Source organism: Pyrus communis, chromosome 7, assembly GCF_041283825.1.
Source record: "Pyrus communis isolate YQ-2024b chromosome 7, ASM4128382v1, whole genome shotgun sequence".
Classification (NCBI taxonomy): Eukaryota; Viridiplantae; Streptophyta; class Magnoliopsida; order Rosales; family Rosaceae; genus Pyrus; species Pyrus communis.
In genome coordinates this window covers 18,603,155-18,623,943 of record NC_142571.1, presented here as the reverse complement: position 1 = coordinate 18,623,943, position 20,789 = coordinate 18,603,155, and the positions used below count along the sequence as shown (strand labels likewise).

The 20,789-nt window shown below is 34.1% G+C and overlaps 1 protein-coding gene, 1 long non-coding RNA gene and 1 pseudogene across 6 annotated transcripts; 1 reads left to right on the top strand and 2 right to left on the bottom strand.

The window, feature by feature from the left end:
• LOC148695818 (uncharacterized) lies at positions 1-1,387 on the bottom strand (annotated as a pseudogene).
• Positions 1,388-11,526: 10,139 nt separating this feature from the next.
• LOC137734326 (putative recombination initiation defects 3) lies at positions 11,527-15,826 on the bottom strand. 5 transcript variants are annotated; one of them, XM_088696653.1, is made up of 12 exons: positions 15,672-15,826; positions 14,655-14,802; positions 14,270-14,423; positions 13,929-14,063; positions 13,597-13,649; positions 13,304-13,507; positions 12,966-13,037; positions 12,821-12,870; positions 12,493-12,646; positions 12,137-12,218; positions 11,904-12,006; positions 11,527-11,702 (listed from the first exon to the last, which is right to left on the bottom strand). In XM_088696653.1, exons 1-11 carry the CDS (start codon positions 15,734-15,736, stop codon positions 11,906-11,908), a joined length of 1,218 nt encoding a protein of 405 aa, XP_088552779.1. In that variant the 5' UTR covers positions 15,737-15,826; the 3' UTR covers positions 11,527-11,702; positions 11,904-11,905. The 5 variants fall into 5 exon arrangements, with proteins under 5 accessions (XP_088552779.1, XP_088552776.1, XP_088552777.1 ...); XM_088696650.1 differs by having other exon boundaries at positions 12,493-12,691; positions 13,304-13,510; positions 15,672-15,816; XM_088696651.1 differs by having other exon boundaries at positions 11,904-12,000; positions 12,493-12,691; positions 13,304-13,510; positions 15,672-15,816.
• Positions 11,963-13,244, top strand: LOC148695817 (uncharacterized). The gene is made up of 2 exons (XR_015964085.1): positions 11,963-12,103; positions 12,576-13,244. It is a non-coding gene; the product is annotated as an uncharacterized LOC148695817 (long non-coding RNA).
• Positions 15,827-20,789: the final 4,963 nt, after the last annotated feature.

Genomic DNA, 20,789 nt, shown 5'->3' with positions numbered 1-20,789 from the left:
TTAACCCTCTACCCATTTCAAGATCACCAATATCAAGAGCTTTTTAATTTGTTCTAGTTGTTTCTCTCTAAATGCATCACAACGCTTACACGATGATTCAATAGTATTGACCAAAATACTAGCATCGTTGAAGAATATGGCGATACCCTCACTTCCCTTTGCAACGGCTACAAGAGCCAGTTGAAGTTGGTGTACAAAACAATGAACATAAAATGCTTGAGGATACTTATTGAAAATATTTGTTTTAAGGTCATTTAGCTCATCTTTCATATTACTAGCTCCATCATAGCCTTGTCCCCGTAAATTGGACATACTCAAATTTATTATAGCAAAGAATCTCTCAATAACCTCTTCAAGCAAGCTACTAGTTGTAGATGAGACATGTTTTATACCCAAAAACTTTTCAATTGCTTATCCTTTTTTGTTCACATAACACAATACCAATGCCATTTGCTCTTTAGTTGAAACATCATGTGATCCATCAACCAAAAGAGAAAAAAATGCACTTTCCATATCTTTAGTGATTGCATCTATAGTTTCAATGGCATAAGCACGGACAAGATCTTTTTGAATATCGGAAGAAGTATACTTAAGATTTTTGGGAGCATTCTCAAACACAATGTTCCTAACTTTCTCATTATGCTTGGAAAAAAATTGCATAAGCTCCATATAATTACCTTTATTACTTTATTTCAACGATTCATCATGGCCACGAAAAGGCAAACCTTGTCCTAACAACCATCTTGTGCACTTAAGTGAGGCACTCTATAAAGTATGATAATTAATGTGAGCTTCATCGGTGTGCTTAATCACAAATGTTTCAATGTGTTATTTTTATGTCATCAAATCTCTAACTTGTTGTACAGCTTTATTATGAAGATTTCCAACACCTCCCTCACGAACTCGAAGATTTTCGGGTCCCTTCTTCCAATTTGTAAACCCTTTCTTAGTGAAGACATCACTTCCAGTGCTACCCATTTCATCGAAATCACATTTGAAAAGATAGTAATAACAGCAAAATGCAACATCCTTTGATATAATATACTCCGACAACTTAAACTTAGCAAACCAACCGGTGATAAAACATCGATTGTTGCTAATTTTTCTTGGTATGATCATTTTGGAGATAGTGTTTACGGATTGCTTCACGATAATTAGGTGGATAATCAAGCAGTCGACGTCTATGTCTAGGGTTTGCAGGAAAATTAGCCAATATTTCATCCAACTCAGCGGCCTCACTTTGTTGTGAACTACTCAGAATATTCGAAGGAGGACTTCTTGGAATATTTGAAGGAGGAGGGGGATTACTCTGAATATTTGAAAGAGAATGACTATTTGAAATGTTTGAAGGAGGATTTAAACATTATTTCTTATAGTATCGTTCCATTACGTAATTGTAAAACGGAAAGAAAAAAAAAATTTCTTAGACTCTTAATCCTAGAGTAGACTATACTAATATGCATAATAACTAATCCAACCAACAATTCAATTAATCAATACCAATAAGCATACAAATTATTCAATAAATAAAAATTCAATTCAACTAATCATATGAATAATTGTATACATTATGTAATAATTCAATTAATTAATCAATAGTCAAGAATTCAAATTTTAATTTTTACCCTAAAAAATAATTTCATATCAATAATCATATAATCATATCAATAACCATATTAGTGAATACTATATCATTCTATACCAATTAAACAAAAATTCGTATTAAATAATTAATTAGGGTTAAGGATTATAAATTTAGGAATTAAAAATTTTACCTAAAAAGTGGCTTTGAAGGCTGGACGTTGGCGGCTGGAGAGTGGCTAGCGGCAGCAAAAAGCCAAATGGGATTGAGTGGTTTTCAGTTCCGTTGTTGGGAATTTTGGGGGGGGGGGGGCAGTGCTGCAGCTTTGCTCTCTGATTGGCAAAGGTTGAAAAAGAAAAGGATTTAAAGAGAGACTGAGAGGGAACGGGGGACATGTGGTCCCCCTATATTTTTTTTCAAACATATACAAAATGGTGTCGTTTTGTTTGATTTTTTTTACCAGGACCAAAACGACGTCGTTTCGGTCTGGATGTTAAAAAAAAAAAAAAAAAAAAAGGCAATCATCTCTGCTACCCAGCAGCAGTACAAGATCATTAGACAAGGAGGGGCTGAACTAGTCTGGTTTTCCGACAAGGGGAAGGGCGGCCGCCACTCTTCACCCTCACATAGCTTCACCATGGTCGAGGCCCTTTATTTGCACCATATTCTCATTGATGTACGTATTCCATTTGTTATTAATGAATATCGTACCTTATTTCAAAAAAGATATATTAGAACTACAAATCATCATGTCACTTACCTCAGCTGTAAATTTACTGCATGTAAAGTAACCTCAGTTTACAATTACAACCCTTAATTATTAACAAAAAAAAAAGGACAAGAATTTGCATGGGAAAATGCATATTAATGTGAGGAGCAGTTGGGCCTCAAGGCAGTTCAATTAGGCCATATTGCATTGAAAAACAGCTGGGTCCACCAAAACCATGCACACTTTACCAACTTCAATGTTGATTTATTGTTGGGTTTTTATCACAAATGGTTCATGATATTGATCAAATTCATTATTTTGGTCCCTCAATTTCAAAATCAAACAATATCGTCCCTTACATACACTACCCCATATCAATTTGGTCATTCTGTTAAGATTCCATCAACTATTCTGTTAGTTTGTATGTGGGACCCACAAATGTCACATCCCGACCCGGGGCGGATCACTTCCTGGGCCCGCTCCACCACCGTAGCACGATATTGTCCGCTTTGGGCTTACCATTCCCTCATGGTTTTGTTTATAGGAACTCATGAGCAACTTCCCAGTGGGTCACCCATCATGGGATTGCTCTAGCCCCCTTCTCCCTTAACTTCGGAGTTCCTACAGAACTCGAAGCCAATGAGCTCCCAAAAGGTCTCGTGCTAGGTAGGGATGGGAATATACATATAAGGATCACTCCCCTGGGTGATGTGGGATGTCACAATCCACCACCCTTAGGGGCCTGACGTCCTTGTCGGCACACATGCGGCCAGGGTTAGGCTCTGATATCAAATTGTCACATCCAGGCCCAGGGCAGATCACTTCACGGGGTCACTTCACCACCGTAACACAATATTGTCCGCTTTGGGCTTTCCATTCCCTCACGGTTTTGTTTTTGGGAACTCATGAGCAACTTCCCAGTGGGTCACCCATCATAGGATTGCTCTAGCCCCCTTCTCGCTTAACTTCGGAGTTCCTACGGAACCCGAAGCCAGTGAACTCCCAAAAGGCCTCGTGCTAGGTAGGGATAGGAATATACATATAAAGATCACTCCCCTGGGCGATGTGGGATGTCACAACAAATCCAATGAAATGGTGACACGTGGATTATACAAAATAAGGGTTTTTATTGTAAATCGTCCCTGACATTGATCCACTCCTTATTTTCGTCCCTGAGTTTCAAATATCGATAAATTTGGTCCCTTACTTTCACTAATGCACATCAATTTAGTCATTCTATTAAAATTTCATCAATATTTTTCGTTTATGTGCCGATGTCCCACTAATCCAATCATATGGCTCCACGTGGATTAAATATAAGAAACTTTTTTTTTTAAGAGCGAACCAACGAACGAGTATTCTGCACTGACATCGCATCCCACAACTGCAATTGGAAAAAAATTCAATCTAAATTCGATAAAATCGAATCCAAATTCAATTCAAATTTGATAGGATTATAACCAACTAGAGAGAATAAGGAGTGAGTTCAGGAGGCCAAGTACTTTAGTGGTGTCAAAGTGCCTTCCTTTTCTTTTTTAGCATACCCTAATGAAGACGACGATGACTTTTTTTTCTTTTAGTTTTGGTTTTTAGTTTATTATTTTGCTTTTAGTTTTAAATCTTAAAAAAATAAAAAAGTTTCTTATAGTTAATCCAAACGGTGCCATATTATTGAATTAGTGGGACAAAAGATGCAGACAAAACTTTAACAAAAATATTAACTTGACGTGTGGTATTGAAAGTTAAGGACCAAATTTATCGATTTTTAAAACTCAAGGACCAAAATGAGGAGTTGGATCAATGTCAAGGGACCATTGGCGATAAAAATCCTTTTTTTGTATAATCCATGTGTCACCATTTCATTGGATTTGTGAGTAGTTAACGGAATCTTAACAAAATGACCAAATTGATGTTCGATAGTGAATGTCAAGGACGACATTAATTGATTTTGAAAGTAAGGGACCAAAATGATAAGTTTGATCAATCTCAAAGACTATTTGTGATAAAAACCCTTTATTGTTTAATCAAAAGCCCATATGAGCTACTCAATATTATAGTATAGTCTGGTAATATTCATCTTAATTTGTAAATTAGAGGTCTTATGTTTAAATCTTGTGGATGACGAATTCGATACTAAATTAGGTTGCTTATTGTGTGGCTTAACCAAACTCCTCATTTCCCTTGGTGTAAAAATATATCGTTTTACCCAAAAATAAAAATAAAAAAAGGGGCCCATATGAGACAAGCTAGTACCTTGCTCCTCTCCCCTAATGTCCATTGAATCATTTCACACATCACGTATATTTACAAAAATTTATGGAAAAAAAAATAAAATTCTACCCTAGTGTATGGCTTGCATCCAAACAATGGATTGAAATCTTTTTTTTTTTTTTTTAATTTGATCAAGAAAACTAAAGAATCTAACGGCCGGCCTAAAATCTCGAAATTTTATAAGAACAATTAGAATTTAAGTACAACGAGTTGAGCTCACTTCTCTAACCAACTTGATTACGGCCATAATAAAAAAAGTTGGGGGTAGCACAAATCGATTAAAAAATTAATCAAGTGGGAATTTTGTTGTTTAGAAAAGGGATGGACAATTGTAAAAGGACAAGAACTTGGAGTTGAAATTTTTCTTTTTATTATTATAATTTCATCCCAAAGTCATCTTATTAGGTGTTGGGGTGGGTAAAATTTACAAATTATAAATTTAGACTTGCAGTGCTACTTAATATTACGGTCTCGTGATATTTTTCTTTATTTGTAAATGAGAGGTCTTAGATTTGATTCTTGCCAAAGGCAAATTTAAACCACATTATTGCTACCCATTGTGAGGCTAAACTCACCCCTCTCCCATTTAGTGTAGATAATATCGTTTGTTCAAAAAATTTAAACTTACAGTGTGGCAAAGACCTCTTTATCTGATCACACAATGACAATGACACATTGACTATGCCAAATTGCCAACTAACACACAAGTGGAAAACAAGTTGTTTATTGTTTGGACAAAGGAAATTGCCCATTAAGGACAATGTCCAAGTTTTGGATCATGTTGGGAATTGTTTTTGTTTTAAGGAAATACTACTAGCTAGCTAACATGAATTATATCACCAAATCTGTTCATAACTTTTATAATTCATCTTAATATTGTTATTAATTTACATATTATAATATAATTGAGGTGACATATTTATATTGTAAAGTACAGTACTCGTTTTTATTTACAACTTTAGAAGTTTTACAACCATACCAACAAAATTTTATTTGATTAACAGTCACATTTCCTTATAGTGTTATCAATTTAATCATATATAGTATATAATGTATATCTATTAATTTAATTATTAGCATTATTACTATAGAAACATGAAATATTAGCAATATCGTGCATCTCATTTTTTTTTTCTTCGAATGTATAATTATTAAGGGGAGGAAAAGAGTTTGAAACTATTACAATAATTTAAGGGAAAGGGGAATGAATCAAAACGCATGAGTAGAAACCCAACACCCTGGACTATAGGATATTAGACCATATGCAAAAATACAACCAAATAAAATAATAATATTACGTGACTGCATGATCAACAATATTCATCTCATATTATAACACTTAAATTAATAATATTACGTGATTGTATGATCGACAATGTCCAGTAAGTTTTCCAACTTTTTTCACGAAGGTGACGATGATGGGGATTGATTTATTTATGATTGTTTGAGTCTTGAATGACACATATAACCAAAAAATTAACAAAAATTAGTTTAGTATTAATATATAAAAGAGTCAAATAGAAGAAGGCTAGAGAAGGGAGAGTGACAGGGAGAGCAAACAATGACGCAGCTTTGTCTTGCTTGCAAGTTGAAGATGCACAAGGGTTAGTGGAATTTCAAGGACCACAAGAACCACTCATCAAATACAATCATTTCCAACCAACTTTGCATGCAAATGGAGACAATTGGTACTTTTGGATTTACCATTCAACTTTCCTTCTTGCTTGTAACATTTTCTATTGATTTGGAGGGAAAATAGATGCACATTAGGATATGTTTCATACATAGGATTAGCTTAGTTTTTTTTTTCTTTTTTTTTTTCGATATTATCTACACTGGAAGGTGGAAGAGTGGGCTAAGCCTCACAATGGACGAGCCATATTAATGTGGTTCAAATTCACCTTTTGACGAGAATCGAACCTAAGACTTCTCACTTAAAGAAATATCATTAGACTATAGTACTAAGTGACAAGATTAGCTTAGTTTCGTCTATTTTGATTAGCTTGAATTGATTTGGCTTGAGTTGGGTTAGTTCTATTTAGGCTCCTCATTTTAAATGGTGTAAAATAAGCCAACATAAATAACGTATAATCCCAGCTTATTCTGTTGTTAATTAATCTCATGTTTCGTCCAAACTAAAATTGGTGTTAAATAATTCAATTTAGTTCTGGTCTGATCAATCAAATGCTCCACAAGAGTTTTAATTTTAACCCTTCCAAAAAGAAAAAAAAAAAAAAAAAAGGTTTCAATTCATAAATGTTGCATGGTTGCTTAAAGACGTAACGGGTTATTTGGTGCAACTTATTTATTTGTTTGGTTGGTTATTTTGGTGCAAATTTAAGATAATTTGGGTTTCATTAGGTGTCTATAAAATTGTTGAGCTTGGACTATCAAATTTGGCCATTATCTCCTATCATCTTATTAGAATTACGTTTGTGTTAAGGTTATAATGTAAAGCTCGTACCAAATGATGTCACTTGGTTTACCCTAAATGTTCCATCGTCAATTAAAAAAATAGTATAAAATTCAAAGATATTTATTTTTGTCAGGAAAGGATACCAAGGCACACAATCTGGACCTTTGAAATTTGATCCAATGGTTAAAGTTATTATAGTTTTTAAAGTGGACCCTTATTTGTAACCGTTACATCAAATTTCAAAGATCCGGATTATGTGCCTTGATGGACTTGGTGGGAACGATCCATTGTCATTGTTTAAGAGGTTATGGGATGTTGATGTTTTAATAGAAAAAATTGGAGTTAAACTTGAAAACAGATTTAGGAAATATACGACCTTTAGGGATTTTATATTTGGTGAGAGTATCCCATGTTGTAAGTAGAAGTGTGGCCTAAATAAGTTGCTTGCTATTCATTGCCAATTAGTTTTGCATTAGTTGTTTATATTCTAACATATATAGACTATTTACGTGTCAGATTTAACAGTTATACGTGCTTTCACGTTATTCTCAATATAAATTGAACACGTGTTAATCTAAAGTAACACCACACGTTAAGGGTGTGTTTGAATCTCTCTAAAATTCTAACCACCACGGGTGGTTTAATGGTTGGGGACGAATTCAGGGTCTGTATTTCACACAGTACGTCCTGAGTTTGAATACTGAAGATAATGAATCATACGATGGTGGTCAGGGGAGGCTGAAATGCCTCTGTGAGTTTTCTCGGCCCCTAAAAAAATAGACTGCCATGACAAAGTCACCAGCTGGTCTTAAAAAAAAAAACAAAAAACAAAAAAACAAAAAAACCTCTCTAAAATTCTGAAAGCCAAACAACACGTCCTGAGTTTGAATACTGACGATAATGAATCATACGATGGTGGTCAGGGGAGGCTGAAATGCCTCTGTGAGTTTTCTCGGCCCCTAAAAAAATGGACTGCCATGATAAAGTCACCAGTTGATCTTCAAAAAAAAAAAAAAAAAAAAAAAAAAAAAAACCTCTCTAAAATCCAAATTCTAGATCCTTTATTTAATATGTTGCGTCATTACCCCAACTTACTCATATCATCTACCTATTTTAAAAGAACCCAGATCCTCTCCATATCTTAAAAAACTAAGTCTAAGGATCAAATGATTTGAACTGTTGAAATTTGATTCAACGGCTACAAACAGAGGGCCCCTCTAAAAGTTATAATAATTGTAGCCGTTGAATCCAATTTCAATAGCCCGGATCATTTGATCCCTAAGCTCAGATTTTTTAGATCCGGAAAGGATCTGGTTCATTTTAAAACTGACAATAAGAATAAAAAAAATGATGAATCACATTAGTCACTATAGGTGGTAGTACTGGTATGATTCATATTTAGAAGAAGTTCATGACTATATGATCATGGTCCCCAAAGTTTATTTTATTTTATTTAATGTCCTTTAAAGTAGTTTCATACGGCGTAGATTTCAAATATAGTCCTTTTCCAAAATGGTGGGTGAAGTGAGCAAACGACCATGGAAGAACAAAGAATGAACCTTGAGTGGCCAAATAGTTATTAACATTGTGAAGAAATAAAACTTTAGTATCTTTTTGTTATCAGTTTTGTGGTATCACTTTTTATTTGTAAGTGTAAGTTTTCATATTTGATTCAATTGATTGATAACTTTGAACATAATTGTTATGACTTAACATATTATGTAATTAGCTCAAATCTCTCATAATTTAGTGTAAAAGATTATTGTTAAAAAGAATGTATCAATAAGAAACTTATAACTCTAGTAATTAAAAACATTTTATCTTTGCAACTGAGTTACGTGTTCGATTCCTCTTGGTTCAATATCGTCGTAAAGAAAAAAAAAACACCAAACTTGTAATTTTGCCTCCTTGTAAGTATTTTGTGACAAATTTGGGGATCCCGACATTACTCTTTGTTTACGCATTGGGTGCTCTCCTCCATCTTTTGAGAATCCAATGCCTTGACAGTAAAATTTTCATGATTCGTTTGCATGACACGTATACTCGACAAGTAATGAAAGATTTGGTGGCAAAATATAACAGGAGAATCCTCGCCAGATTCTTTTTGTGATGATCCTGGGAATCCTTCAATCACATCCGTTTATCGTATATCGTACGGTAAAAAATTATTGTAAATTTTTTATTTAAAATTAAATATAAATAGTACCTGACAAAAAATGACCGCACGATATACAATGAACAGATGTAATTAGAGGATTTCCGTAATCCTCACAAAGAGAATCCAGCGAAGATCCTCACTTCTTTATTCAATATGATATGTACGAGGGGAGTGGTGATCCAGAGGAAGTATCGGAGTCCTGCCCATAATATAACTTTGACAACTACAAATTTCATGGAAATGTTCGCCACGATTTTGATTTTTGTTTCGATGATTGACCACCACCATAGGATCTTTTGTTTGGGAAATGTTTACATCTCAAGAGTATTCCCTTGGTGATGAAGGTTGACTGAACTTGTCACAAGAAGCCAGAGATAGAGTCAAAATTTTATCAAAGTAGCCGAGTCAGAATTTCTAAACCTAAAATTTATTGCCGTTTAATTTAACTTTTTTAACTCCTAGCTCCGTTTTCCACCATAAAAAGCAATGAAACCGTTATGAAAGAAATTTAGGCAGAGACTTCCACATCATTCGTACGTTCAAAATAAAAATAGAACCACCTTACAAATGAGTCCACCAAAACAGATTCATGTCGATTGTCAAACTCAATTGTCGAGAGTCCCCTTCTATATGTCTTGAGTTTACGAAAAAGATGTGGTACAGGAGCACCTGTCTAATAATCCTTCGTTTTTGTGGTGGTTAGATGTGACGAGCATCACAATGGGTAGCTTTCTCGTTGCATCATGAAATTGATAAAAATAAGATTGATGGGTATGGAGGATAGCATTTGAAAGATTCTTATAATGGCATCATATATACTAGAAATCTAACTTTGTAAACTATTTAAACATAGAACCAACCAAATAAGACAAGTTATATGTCATATTAGAGAAACAAAACAAAAGCAACTTGTCTTATAAACAACATTTTAGAATTCTAAATCACCTTTCCTTTCAACACATTTGAATAAAAAAGAACCTTATAATAATCCGTTAAAGTAATCCATTGCAGTCCCTTTTGAAATTCATTACGAAGATAAGGATCTATCACAATGATGTGCTTTCTGATAGAAAAAGCATTGGGAAATTGCAGTGTGACACTTAGCTTGTTGGAGAGCCCTATGTTTACGGGATTTTTAAGAGTAGTGATACACATACTTTTGTTATTTTAAAAAAAAAAATTAATTTCGACCGTCAAATTAAATGAATTAAAAAAAAAATAATAATAATAAATTAATAAAAACGCATGAGAAATACAAATTTTGTGTGAATAATACGATCCTTTCTCAAATGATAATGATGATTTACTTATTTTATGTGATTATTTGTTTGTAAAACAAATATCTTGTCCTTATTCTCGAAAAATTAAAAGAGGTTGTACTTAGTTTGGTCGCACGTGTTGGTTCTGGAGAGTCGTCCGCCGACGGTAAAAATTGGGGCAGTTTCTAGTTGATGCTACGGGTTGTGTCGAGCTGGATAGGGACCATCGTAGGCAGCTAAGCATCTTTTGTCAAGCATGTGTTAGGTAAGGGACGTTAGGGCTCAGAGGTAGGGGATTTGACTTTTTTTCATCTTTTAATATTAGTCAATTGCAATAACAATTGAGTCAGAGAACTCATAGATTTATTTATAGTTTTCAAGTAACAAATATAGGATATTGCTATTCATAAACTTATTTTTTCTTGTTACACATTTTTAACATTCATTTTAGTTTCTCACACGTCTTTTAACATTTAGTCGTCGGATTGAATAAATTTAATAAGATCGAAGATCAAAAATTAAAGAGTAGTGAGAAGTGAAATGGGTGTAAATAGCACCATCCTAAATACATAGCCACTTACTGTCAATTCAAGACTTTAAACAAATTTGTTTATTCTCCTCCGTTCTTATCAGATGCAAAAGTAAGAGACCTTAAATTTATAATCACCAAATGACAAAAGAGAATGAGACTTACAAAACTTCAAATGTTTTTTCATTATAAAATATGTCTTAAGAGGCTTATTCACGAAGAACCTTTTTACCACGTTTTTGCCACTTCCGTTTAACTTATGACGCTTCGAATTGATTGATTAAAAAACACGCTTCAAATTGAGTATTTTATTTACACACTCGACATGTGTGCGCCAAAAACTAAATTGAAAGTACTAAAATCCTACCCTTACGAAATTGAAATAGACAAAACTGTGGGCTCTAAAATAACACAGAGCCCAAGTTTAGCATTTTAAGAACCCAAACGCATCAAAAATATATGGGCCTGCATATAACCAAGAACTGCCAGATAACATTGTGTAATTTGTGAAGTGATTTGACCATTTTTAGAATTTCTGCAACTATGTGGGTCCCAAGGAACATCAATTGGTTTTTTTTTTTTTTTTTTTTTTTGAAGAAGAAGAAGAACATCAATTGGTTAATTTTATTCACGTTGTAAGATCTGGAGTGGAAGGTACAAGTATAGAAAAGGGGAAGAAAAAAGAAGGTGAACAATTGGACATACCAAAAGCGAACCAACCACCTAATGTTGCAGTTATGGATTATGCCCCCAGCACATGGGAGGAGACATGCACTGCCTGTACAGATAGCAAAAGGCACAATAAATCAGCTAAGAAAGTGAGGAGAATCCAACTATGAGTTGTGCGTGTGTAACTGACAGCCGTTGATTAGTTTACGCCTCGCGATGAGTCCCGATTTAATCCATGAATTTCAGTCAATCAAACAATGCGTGGACAACGGTGTTTAGAATATTTTTTATACAAGATGTAACAGTGTACCTTCAGATAATAATTATAGTGTTGCTGCATTTTCTCTTTCGCCTTCTTGCCCTCCTCAAGATCCTGTCGGTCTCTTCCATTACCTCCTCAGCCATATCTACGCCTTTCCAGAGGAAACGAATATGATTACACTTACACTTTGAGCAGATCGATTATATACATAATGCGCATACAAGTACAAATACAACATGCAAGAAGAGGTACAGTTTTTACCCTTTACTTTGAAAAAGTACCTGTTTCCTTCTCACCAAACAAGCAGGAAAAAGCTTCATCAATCTCCTCATCTGATTCAATGATAACTGTGCATTCTCTTTCCTGCATCATGAATTGTCATCTGTTACGGGCCATGGAACTAGATATGGCAACTAAACTGTAACTTGTATCCCAAATGAGCAATCAAACAGGTTTTTAAGCAGCATATATGATAAAAGGGTAACTTTGCTTCTAGTGCATTAGTAGAATGAATCAAACACACACCTATGATATTAAGTCAATCACCTTAACGCCAGAAACATATCTAAATCAGATAAAATATTCTATATAATCAGCACAAAAGACAGGTAAAGCGAGAAACAAAACTACGGGCTACCTGTTGAATGGAAGTAAATCTGCTAGGCTTTTGTGCTTTCTGCAACCCATTATCACTCACAGTGGATCTTTTTACCTTTACAGACTTCCAGCCTCCTGTTTCAATCTTTGGAACTACAACTGCTTGTACACCAACCTTCGGAGGCACAGCTGAACTGGAATCAAGACGAGGCTTTTTAAATTTCCCAGAGGGCCAAACACTACAATGACACAATATACCCTGTTATGGTGCTACTGGTGATCAATGCACCTATATTTCAAAAAACGGTATAAAGAACACAATACTCTTTCGTATCAAATAAACAATTGAAATACACTTCCTCTCATACCCTTTAATAGGCTGTGGATTTCCTTGTGCACTGGCATAATAGGCAGCGCCCTGCAATTTCCACATATAAAAAACTTCCCAGTAAGGTACCATAGTCCTTGCTTGCTTGACTAAGTTAATGTGGTGTAAATGGAAATGTAGGTCACCTTTGGTGGAACTATAGAGGGTGCTTCACATATTTGAATGGAGGTACTCTGATTCTGGCTGCAAGGAAATTTCTGCAAGCAAACAAAGATGAGAAAAAAAGGATTTAATAATCTCCTAGGCATCGAAAGTTTTATAACCGAAAGTTCAATGGGTCGATAGAAAATGTCTGGAAACCCAGATCAGCATTTCTTGCGTCAGAAAGAAAAAAAAAAGTTGCAATTTATTAAAGAGTTGCTCTATGTTATCTCAATGAAAATGTGATATTTCAAAATTGATGATCTCAAAGCCTTATATGTTTGCATGTGTCACAGAGCTGTCCATTGTACATCATACAGACCTGCATTTCCTTGACAAAGGATTCGTGCAGCTTGTTTTGTGATTTCAGTAAAGTTGCTTCAGTGACTCCTATCTTTTCTGGTAAGGCTGAAAGCGCCAAGGAAATCTCCTGTAATTTGTCTTGATAGGTAATTTTGCTCACTTCTTCAGAAATAGACTTGATGCCTCCGTCAAGGCTAGTTTTGAAATCTTCTTGCCCCTTAATCTGCTTCACCACAAATCAGTTTGGTTAGAAAGTCCAGAATCATGGACGCGTGAAGGAACTAAGCAGAGACTTTATGTGGGTGCTATTACCATTAACTGCAATAAGTGATCCTGAGCCATCAACTTCTGCCGCATTACTTCCACTGAAATAAAATTGAAATGGAAAATAATATTCAAATTAATTATGATCTGAAACTTTTGACAATGTGTGCAGTCGAGATTAGTTTTTCTTCTCCTTAACAAGTAATGTATAAGTCCGATCGGTCAGAATGAAGTTCTTTATTTAAAAATGGTGGTAAGTTAGAATAATTTAACACTTAGATTAATGAGAAAATGGAACAAACAAGTTAAAATTTATGCTTAGTAATTCAACTTCAAAGCCACTCCTATGTATTCAGTATGTACAGAAATAGATTACTCACTCTCCATAGAAACATCCTTCATCCCTTTGTTTACTTGCATGACATCACTCTGGACAGAATCCAAGATCATTCCGAACTTATTTAATGAAGTTTCCATCACTCCAATCCGGTGTTCAAATTCCTCACTATTCAGACCTGCTCAGGCATGTAATACATTAGGTTTCCAATTAATAGGCATGGTATACATAAAGAGCAAGAATTTAATTGGCCTGCTATGCTTACCCAGTTACAAATTAATCTTAACAACCTTCTGTAGTACTTAACAAAAAAGACATTACCAATATACTTTAAAGGCCTTTCTGGACACTATATATTCCTGTCCAACTTTGGATAAAACTTACATTCACGATCTAAAACGGAAGCGGAACTCCACTTGCGCATGAGGTTGGTGGAAGATCTTGAGATCTGCACTTGACTCTCATCACGTGCATGACTACTTAGGGGTAAGTAAGCAACTTTCTTAGCAGAATTCGCTCGTTCTTGAGAACCAAACCTCTGCAGAGATTATAAAAACAGAAACAAAACCTTTGAATGAGAACGAATTCTAATAATCAATCCAACTAAGTTCTGAGTAAAAGAAATGACAACGAATGCTATCTACTTCTTTGACTTGTCTGTTCATCAAATTAAAATGAAGAAGACACAAATTAAGCTTTCTTTTTCTCCACTTCAATAACAAGCATATAAGAGCTTAACACTTGGCTCGAAGCTGAAACGAGATTTAACCTGATCGTTTGTGAGAATGTCACATTGGGAGTTCTGAGACAGTTGAGAAAACATGTTATGCTGAGATGAGAGTCCCTGAGAGTATGACTGGTCTGATGGTTGAGATCGAAGCTGTGATGTTTGTCCATTTGGTACAGCATTTGGTCTCCTACATAACAATTTAAAAGAAAATATATATTAGAATATCGAAAACAAGAGATTTCAGGAAAATCCACGGTATTAGCCTAATCACAGTTAATACTTGAAATCATATTTGATTTGTTACGCTTTTGCAAGAACTTCACATAAACAGCCGCAAGTTGAAAAGAGCAAGAAACAAAGAAACAGAAGCAAATTCGAACAATCAAATTCCCACAGGCTAGTTGCTGTGAGTATCATGGAAAGAAAATGAAATGCAAAGACTTCCTTTTCCTATCAGAAAGTGAAATCGGTACCTACAATGAGTTACAAAACGCTTACTGAAACAAAATCTGTGAATCCAATCATTTTAATCTCTTTTTTTATGTTTTCTCAGCGATCAAACAGAACCAATTAGAGGCGGAAGCGATTGAGATCCATGTGCTTCACAGGTCAAAAATTTATTTCCCTAGGCGTACTTCCATACAAATCAAACGAAAGATACTGTGAATTTCAAATCGAACCTGAATTTCATAAGAATAAAATCAAATTCGAGCTCACAGTTTACTCAAATAAGTGAAAATCTGAGATGATAAGACGCTTCAGATTCAAAAATCGATTTTCTCAGCATTTTTCCTATATTCTCGCGAGCCAAACATAACTCTCGTGCATGAAAGGATGCAGAACTGAGATCGAACCTAGATAATTTGTCATCTAAATACAAGAAGTAGAAAGAAAAAAATCAAATAACAAGCTAGATTAAGTGAAAACTTCCTGAAACAGTGAAATTAGAGATTTCAACAACTTCGACGTTTTTGTGAATCATTTTCCTGCGTTTTCTCGAGAACCAAACAGCACATTGCGATTGAATAATGAAAATTCAGAAAGAAATTACCGAACCTTGTGTGAGGAGGAAGGACGGAGATGGAGCTGAGATCGCAGACCTTGTTGATCTTCAACTTCATTTGCTCGAATCAGTACAACTTTGAGGTCGTTTGGGCTCTACGGAAAATGCGGAGTGGAAAACTACGAGATTAGAAGAGAGATCGACCTTTGATTTTAAAAAAGTACTCGAGGGATCCTTTATATATGAAGCCTGGCGGGAAAGGGGTTTTAGAATTGCTTAGATTGGTTTAATGGGCCGGACTATAGTAAACAATTTTGTTAGTGAGGCCCATTATTCATCCAATATTTTGGGCTTATGAGTTTGGAGGCCTTTTAAGTGTAAGCGGGGGAGACTGGCTACATAAGATGCTTGTATTGCAAGTTTCCAAATCGGAACAATTGATTATGTTGGTTCTAGTCTCTGAATATGTAATTCAAAATTTTAATTCACAAGTGAAATTTAGGGCATGAGTAGCACTTGATCCCTTTTGAGCCCTCCAATTCCATGCTTGAACTCCCCCTAGATTCACAATTGAATTTTGAAATATCACTCAAGACCTGCCTCGAGTAGCAGTTGAACGCTCTCGATGAGTGCTTGAACACCTCCTAGATTCATAAGTTAATTTTGAAACGTTATCACTCCTGACCCACCTCAAGTAGCAGTTGAGCTCTCTCGATACTCGTAAAATTCTTCAACATGTTCAAATGTGATTGATATTTAAAATTTTCTAATTCACAATTTAGTGAGGTAAATGTTTGTCCGACAATAGAACATTTTGACAATTTATTATGTGTAAGTTTTTCATTTTCTTTGCGGCCTCAATTTCATTACAGCATTGCACTGAATCATAAGCAAGGGATGAGACAATGTCAAAATCCATCGTAGTAGATTCCTCACTCCTTCAGGGCATGTTTGGTGGGTCGACGTGATTGGTCATGGCCAATTAAATTGAATTTGTAATCCGACTGTGAGACTATGATTTTTGAGGGCCGAAGTGAGGCTGATTGAAATAGTTACTGATGAGTCAATATTATATTATATATTACCCTAATCTTAGTTTATTTTGGTTATTATTTTGAAAGATTTTTGATACTTTAATTTATATTCTTAATGTAAGACTTTCGACTTCCTCTTAAGCATAAAGTAACCAAACATACGAATTTTGGAGTGATTCTAATTGGAGGATGTTCGTGAGTCTTTCAAGATGATTGTATCAAAGTTTCAGATTTTTCTATTTAGCCGTTTGACCGTGGCAATGAAATAAAGGCCCAACGCGCAGTTTTCCAATATTAACGTTTTTGGACGTTTTGGATATTTTGGAGATCAAGATGACATATTTTGAGGAAGATTTTCCTTTTGAGGATTTGTAGGGGATGACTTAAGCTTTCAAAAGAGACCTTTTGAGACCAAATCGGAGTTGATTTGGTCGGTCAAAAGTCTGATTTTATGAGAAATCCGAATTTTAGTTTAAATAGAAAACCTTTTATTTTCTTTTTTATAATTTATTATGTTTCCTAGTTTTATTCTAAGACATTTTCTAGGTAGGGTTTTATTTTGTAATAGTATAAATAAGGCTATTTAGCCATTAGAGAGGGAGAAGGGAAGGAGAACACACGCACTACTATAGAGAGCTTTTGAAGTTTATTTTCAAGGTGTTTTCTTTCCTTGTTTTTAATAATATTTTGTTTTATGATTGTTCATAACTAATTTCTTTTACTAGGGCGAGGCCATGAGCCTTTACAATAATATGTAGTTTCTTTTCAATTTACTTATGATATTATGCATGCATGTTTTGAATTATTAATCATCATTTTAAACTATCTAAGTGTCTTAGTGATTCGCGACCATTATGATATTTAAAATGTAATTTGATGCAATTTTGGGTCGGAAGGTTCCCTAAAATTGGCACTAGCTTTTTGTGAGAATATGTAGTTTCTTTCCAATTTACTTATGATATTATGCATGCATGTTTTGAATTATTAATCACCATACTATCTAAGTGTCTTAGTGATTTGCGACCATTATGATATTTAAAAAGTAATTTGATGCAATTTTGGGTCGGAAGGTTCCCTGAAATTAGCACTAGCTTATTGTGGTTATCTACATTAAAGAGGAGGAGGGTGAGCTTAGCCTCACAATAGGCTAACAATAATGCAGTTCAAATTCGCCTTTGACGGTGGTTCAATTCTCGCCAAAGAATGTGGTTCAAATTCGCCTTTAGCGAAAATTGAACCTAAGATCTTTCAGAAGAGAAATACCACTAGACCGTAGTACTAAATGGCATAAAAAAGTTGGTTAAGACGAAACAAACATAATACTCAATCCATTTTCTATGCATTTATTATCCTCAATTGTTAATGCTCTAATTACTAATTAGTATATTAATTTCATATATTAAATCCATTTTCAAAGCGTTTGTATAACACTTAAAACGATTTAGTTTTGAACATATACATTGTATCATCAACACAGAAAAATCTGGACTCGGTTGAGACATGGGCTGGGCAGTTTCAAGCATGCTAGAATTTCATAGGGGTGTATATATATTTATAGGGATAGGATTAAGGGACAAATAATTTGACAAATATATTTACAATCCTTTTTAGCCATTAGATTTTATAACATTCACAATGGTCTTGATTAAGAGTAATGTTGAAAATTTTAAACGTTAAGTGACATGGATGACGACATGGATTATAATTAATAAATAAACAATGGGTTATATATTATGAATAAGAATCAACTAATAGATTTAAACTCAAAAAAAAAAAAACAAAAATCAAAACAATGTTGAAATCCAAGAATAGTGGCTGGCTACGAACGTAAGAAGGAGAAGAGAGAATCCATCGTCTTCACTCTATGTTGATTTGATTCAATTGATATAAAAATAAGAATCACACAAAGCGTATCAAGCTATCACTCGATCTTTTGAATCACAGGTAAACAAAACTAAACCCGAAACCCTAATTCTTTTTTCCTGATATCTTTGAGTGATAAATTAGATTGTGGAAAACGATTTTTTCCCTCATTGGCCAAGTGTAAGAACAATCTGAACGGGAAAACATATCCCCCGATAAATGGTAATAACGCATGGGCTTGTAGAGTAAAGAGATCAGGAAGGGTTTTTTTTTTTTTTTTTTTTTTACCAAAGATCAGGAAAAAAAAGACCAGTTGAAGATCCATATGTGGCAAATCAATGGAGGTCTCTTACCCTCCCCTTAAATTTGAAGTTCGAACGCTTACGGTTCTTTCTTATTTTTTTTCTTCCAGTTTTTATTATTTTTAGTTTTATTTATTATTTATATTATTAATTATAATCCACGTCATTTAATGTTCAAAATCCTTCACATCACTCTTAATCAAGACTCTTGAATGTTATAAAATCTAATAGCTAAAAAGAAGTATAAAAATATTTGTCTCTCGATCTTATCCCATATTTATATAGTATATATATGCAATTATATCTGCTAATTAAAATTTTGCAAAATATCAAAACATATGTTTTAGCAAAAAATTAAGATAATCAATATTAAATTCATTTAACCTACTGAAAATGAGAATCAAATTTGGGTGTAGAAGAAGGAGCTCACTACTATTGTCAATTTGGCTAGGTTCATGTCTGCGGGTATCATAGCATGTTGGTATTACTATTGGTATAATGGTCTAAGAAAATTGTTTTCACATATTATTGATGAATTTAGTGTTTTTTTTAATCAACCATATACTTACACTAAAGAGTAAGAAAAAAAAAATGATTGAACTTGTTATTTACGAGATTTTAACGTAAGCTTTATTTGTTAATCAATATACATACAAGTGGAATCAATCTGTGTAGTAGCAAAAATCCGCCGTTTTCAGTCTTGACGAATTTGTACCTACAAAACAATCAACCTCTTTAATCAAAGACCAAAGCCTCACACGCCCAAGAATTTGGGCAATGGGTCTCTATACCTAAGTTAGTTTCTCTAAGAACAGTGAGTGTTTTAATTAGGAGATAATATCTTAGGATATGAGGTAAGTATCCTTGATTGATGGTGATGAGGATTCCTTACCTATTTGAGTTGTTCTTTAATCACGAATGTATTAAATATAAGATTTGGTGACTAATCCTATATTTAATGTCTTTGACTTTTCCATGCCACGAGTATAGGAATCTTGAGCAGTCGTAGGAGAAAAACTTGTCTGGGGCTTTACTTGCCACTGGATTTTGTTGAGTGGCACTACAATTCAATCAAAACTCGCAACGTGACAAGTCTTAAATATTATCTTTTATTATTTTTCTTTAATATTTAAAACTTTCATAATTATATTTCCTATTAATTGATATAAGATTAATTTAAGATTTCAATTTTCCTCTGATCTCCTCTGTCTTCCCTTTTTCTTCTCAAATTTTCTCTCTGCCAGTGCCAGCTTCTTCCCCACTCTGTGCATTTCCTTCCTTCATAAGAATAATGGGAAAAAAAAATTAAACCATCTTCTCCATCTATAATGAAATAAAACTATGATATATATATATATATTCTAACACAGGCTTGATGTTTAACAAAATTTGTTTGTTCCTTTTTTTTCATTTTTTTTCCTCTTCTCATTCTCGCTTATTTTTCTTCCCCAGTTTTCTCTGCCGTGTGCAGTCTCCTTCCCCCTCTTTATTTCCTTTCTTCATAAGAATATGGGGCAAAAACAAAGTCATCTTCTCCAAACCTATACTTCTTTTTTTCGTTTTTTTTCTTTTCTTTTCTTTTCTTTTTTCTTTTTTTTTTTTTCTTCAATTATAAGCACAATTTCATTGCCCAACAGCTCATCCTGTTTTATATATCTCTGAGTTGTAATTTGCGTGTTTATGTTTTTCCTATAAAGGATTAGAATATTTTGTAGCAAACTCTAAATACATTCTTGCAGACTCACTCCATACAATCGAGTTGATCTTTTCACAATTTATTGGTTATCCTTCACTTTATTTTGGTTGAAGTACAACTATTTTGATTGATTATCCATCTTTAACATGATGGTAGAAGTGGGAGAGAGAGAAGAAACTGAAGACTTCTACGGCAAAACATAAAAGTACCAAAAGGGAAAATTTGGGAAGAAAGAGGGAGGGGGAGAAGAAAAATATACATCAAATTAATCTCATG

Bases quoted from the DNA above. Each gene is read 5' to 3' on its own strand.
- LOC137734326 (XM_088696650.1), bottom strand. From the start codon at position 15,736: ATGAAGTTGAAGATCAACAAGGTCTGCGATCTCAGCTCCATCTCCGTC. The intron at 14,064-14,269 runs GTAAGTTTTATC...ATGCCTGAGCAG, and splicing joins TTCCGTTTTAGATCGTGAAT to GTCTGAATAGTGAGGAATTT. The intron at 12,007-12,136 runs GTACTTTTTCAA...TCCTCTGGAAAG, and splicing joins GTTTGGTGAGAAGGAAACAG to GCGTAGATATGGCTGAGGAG.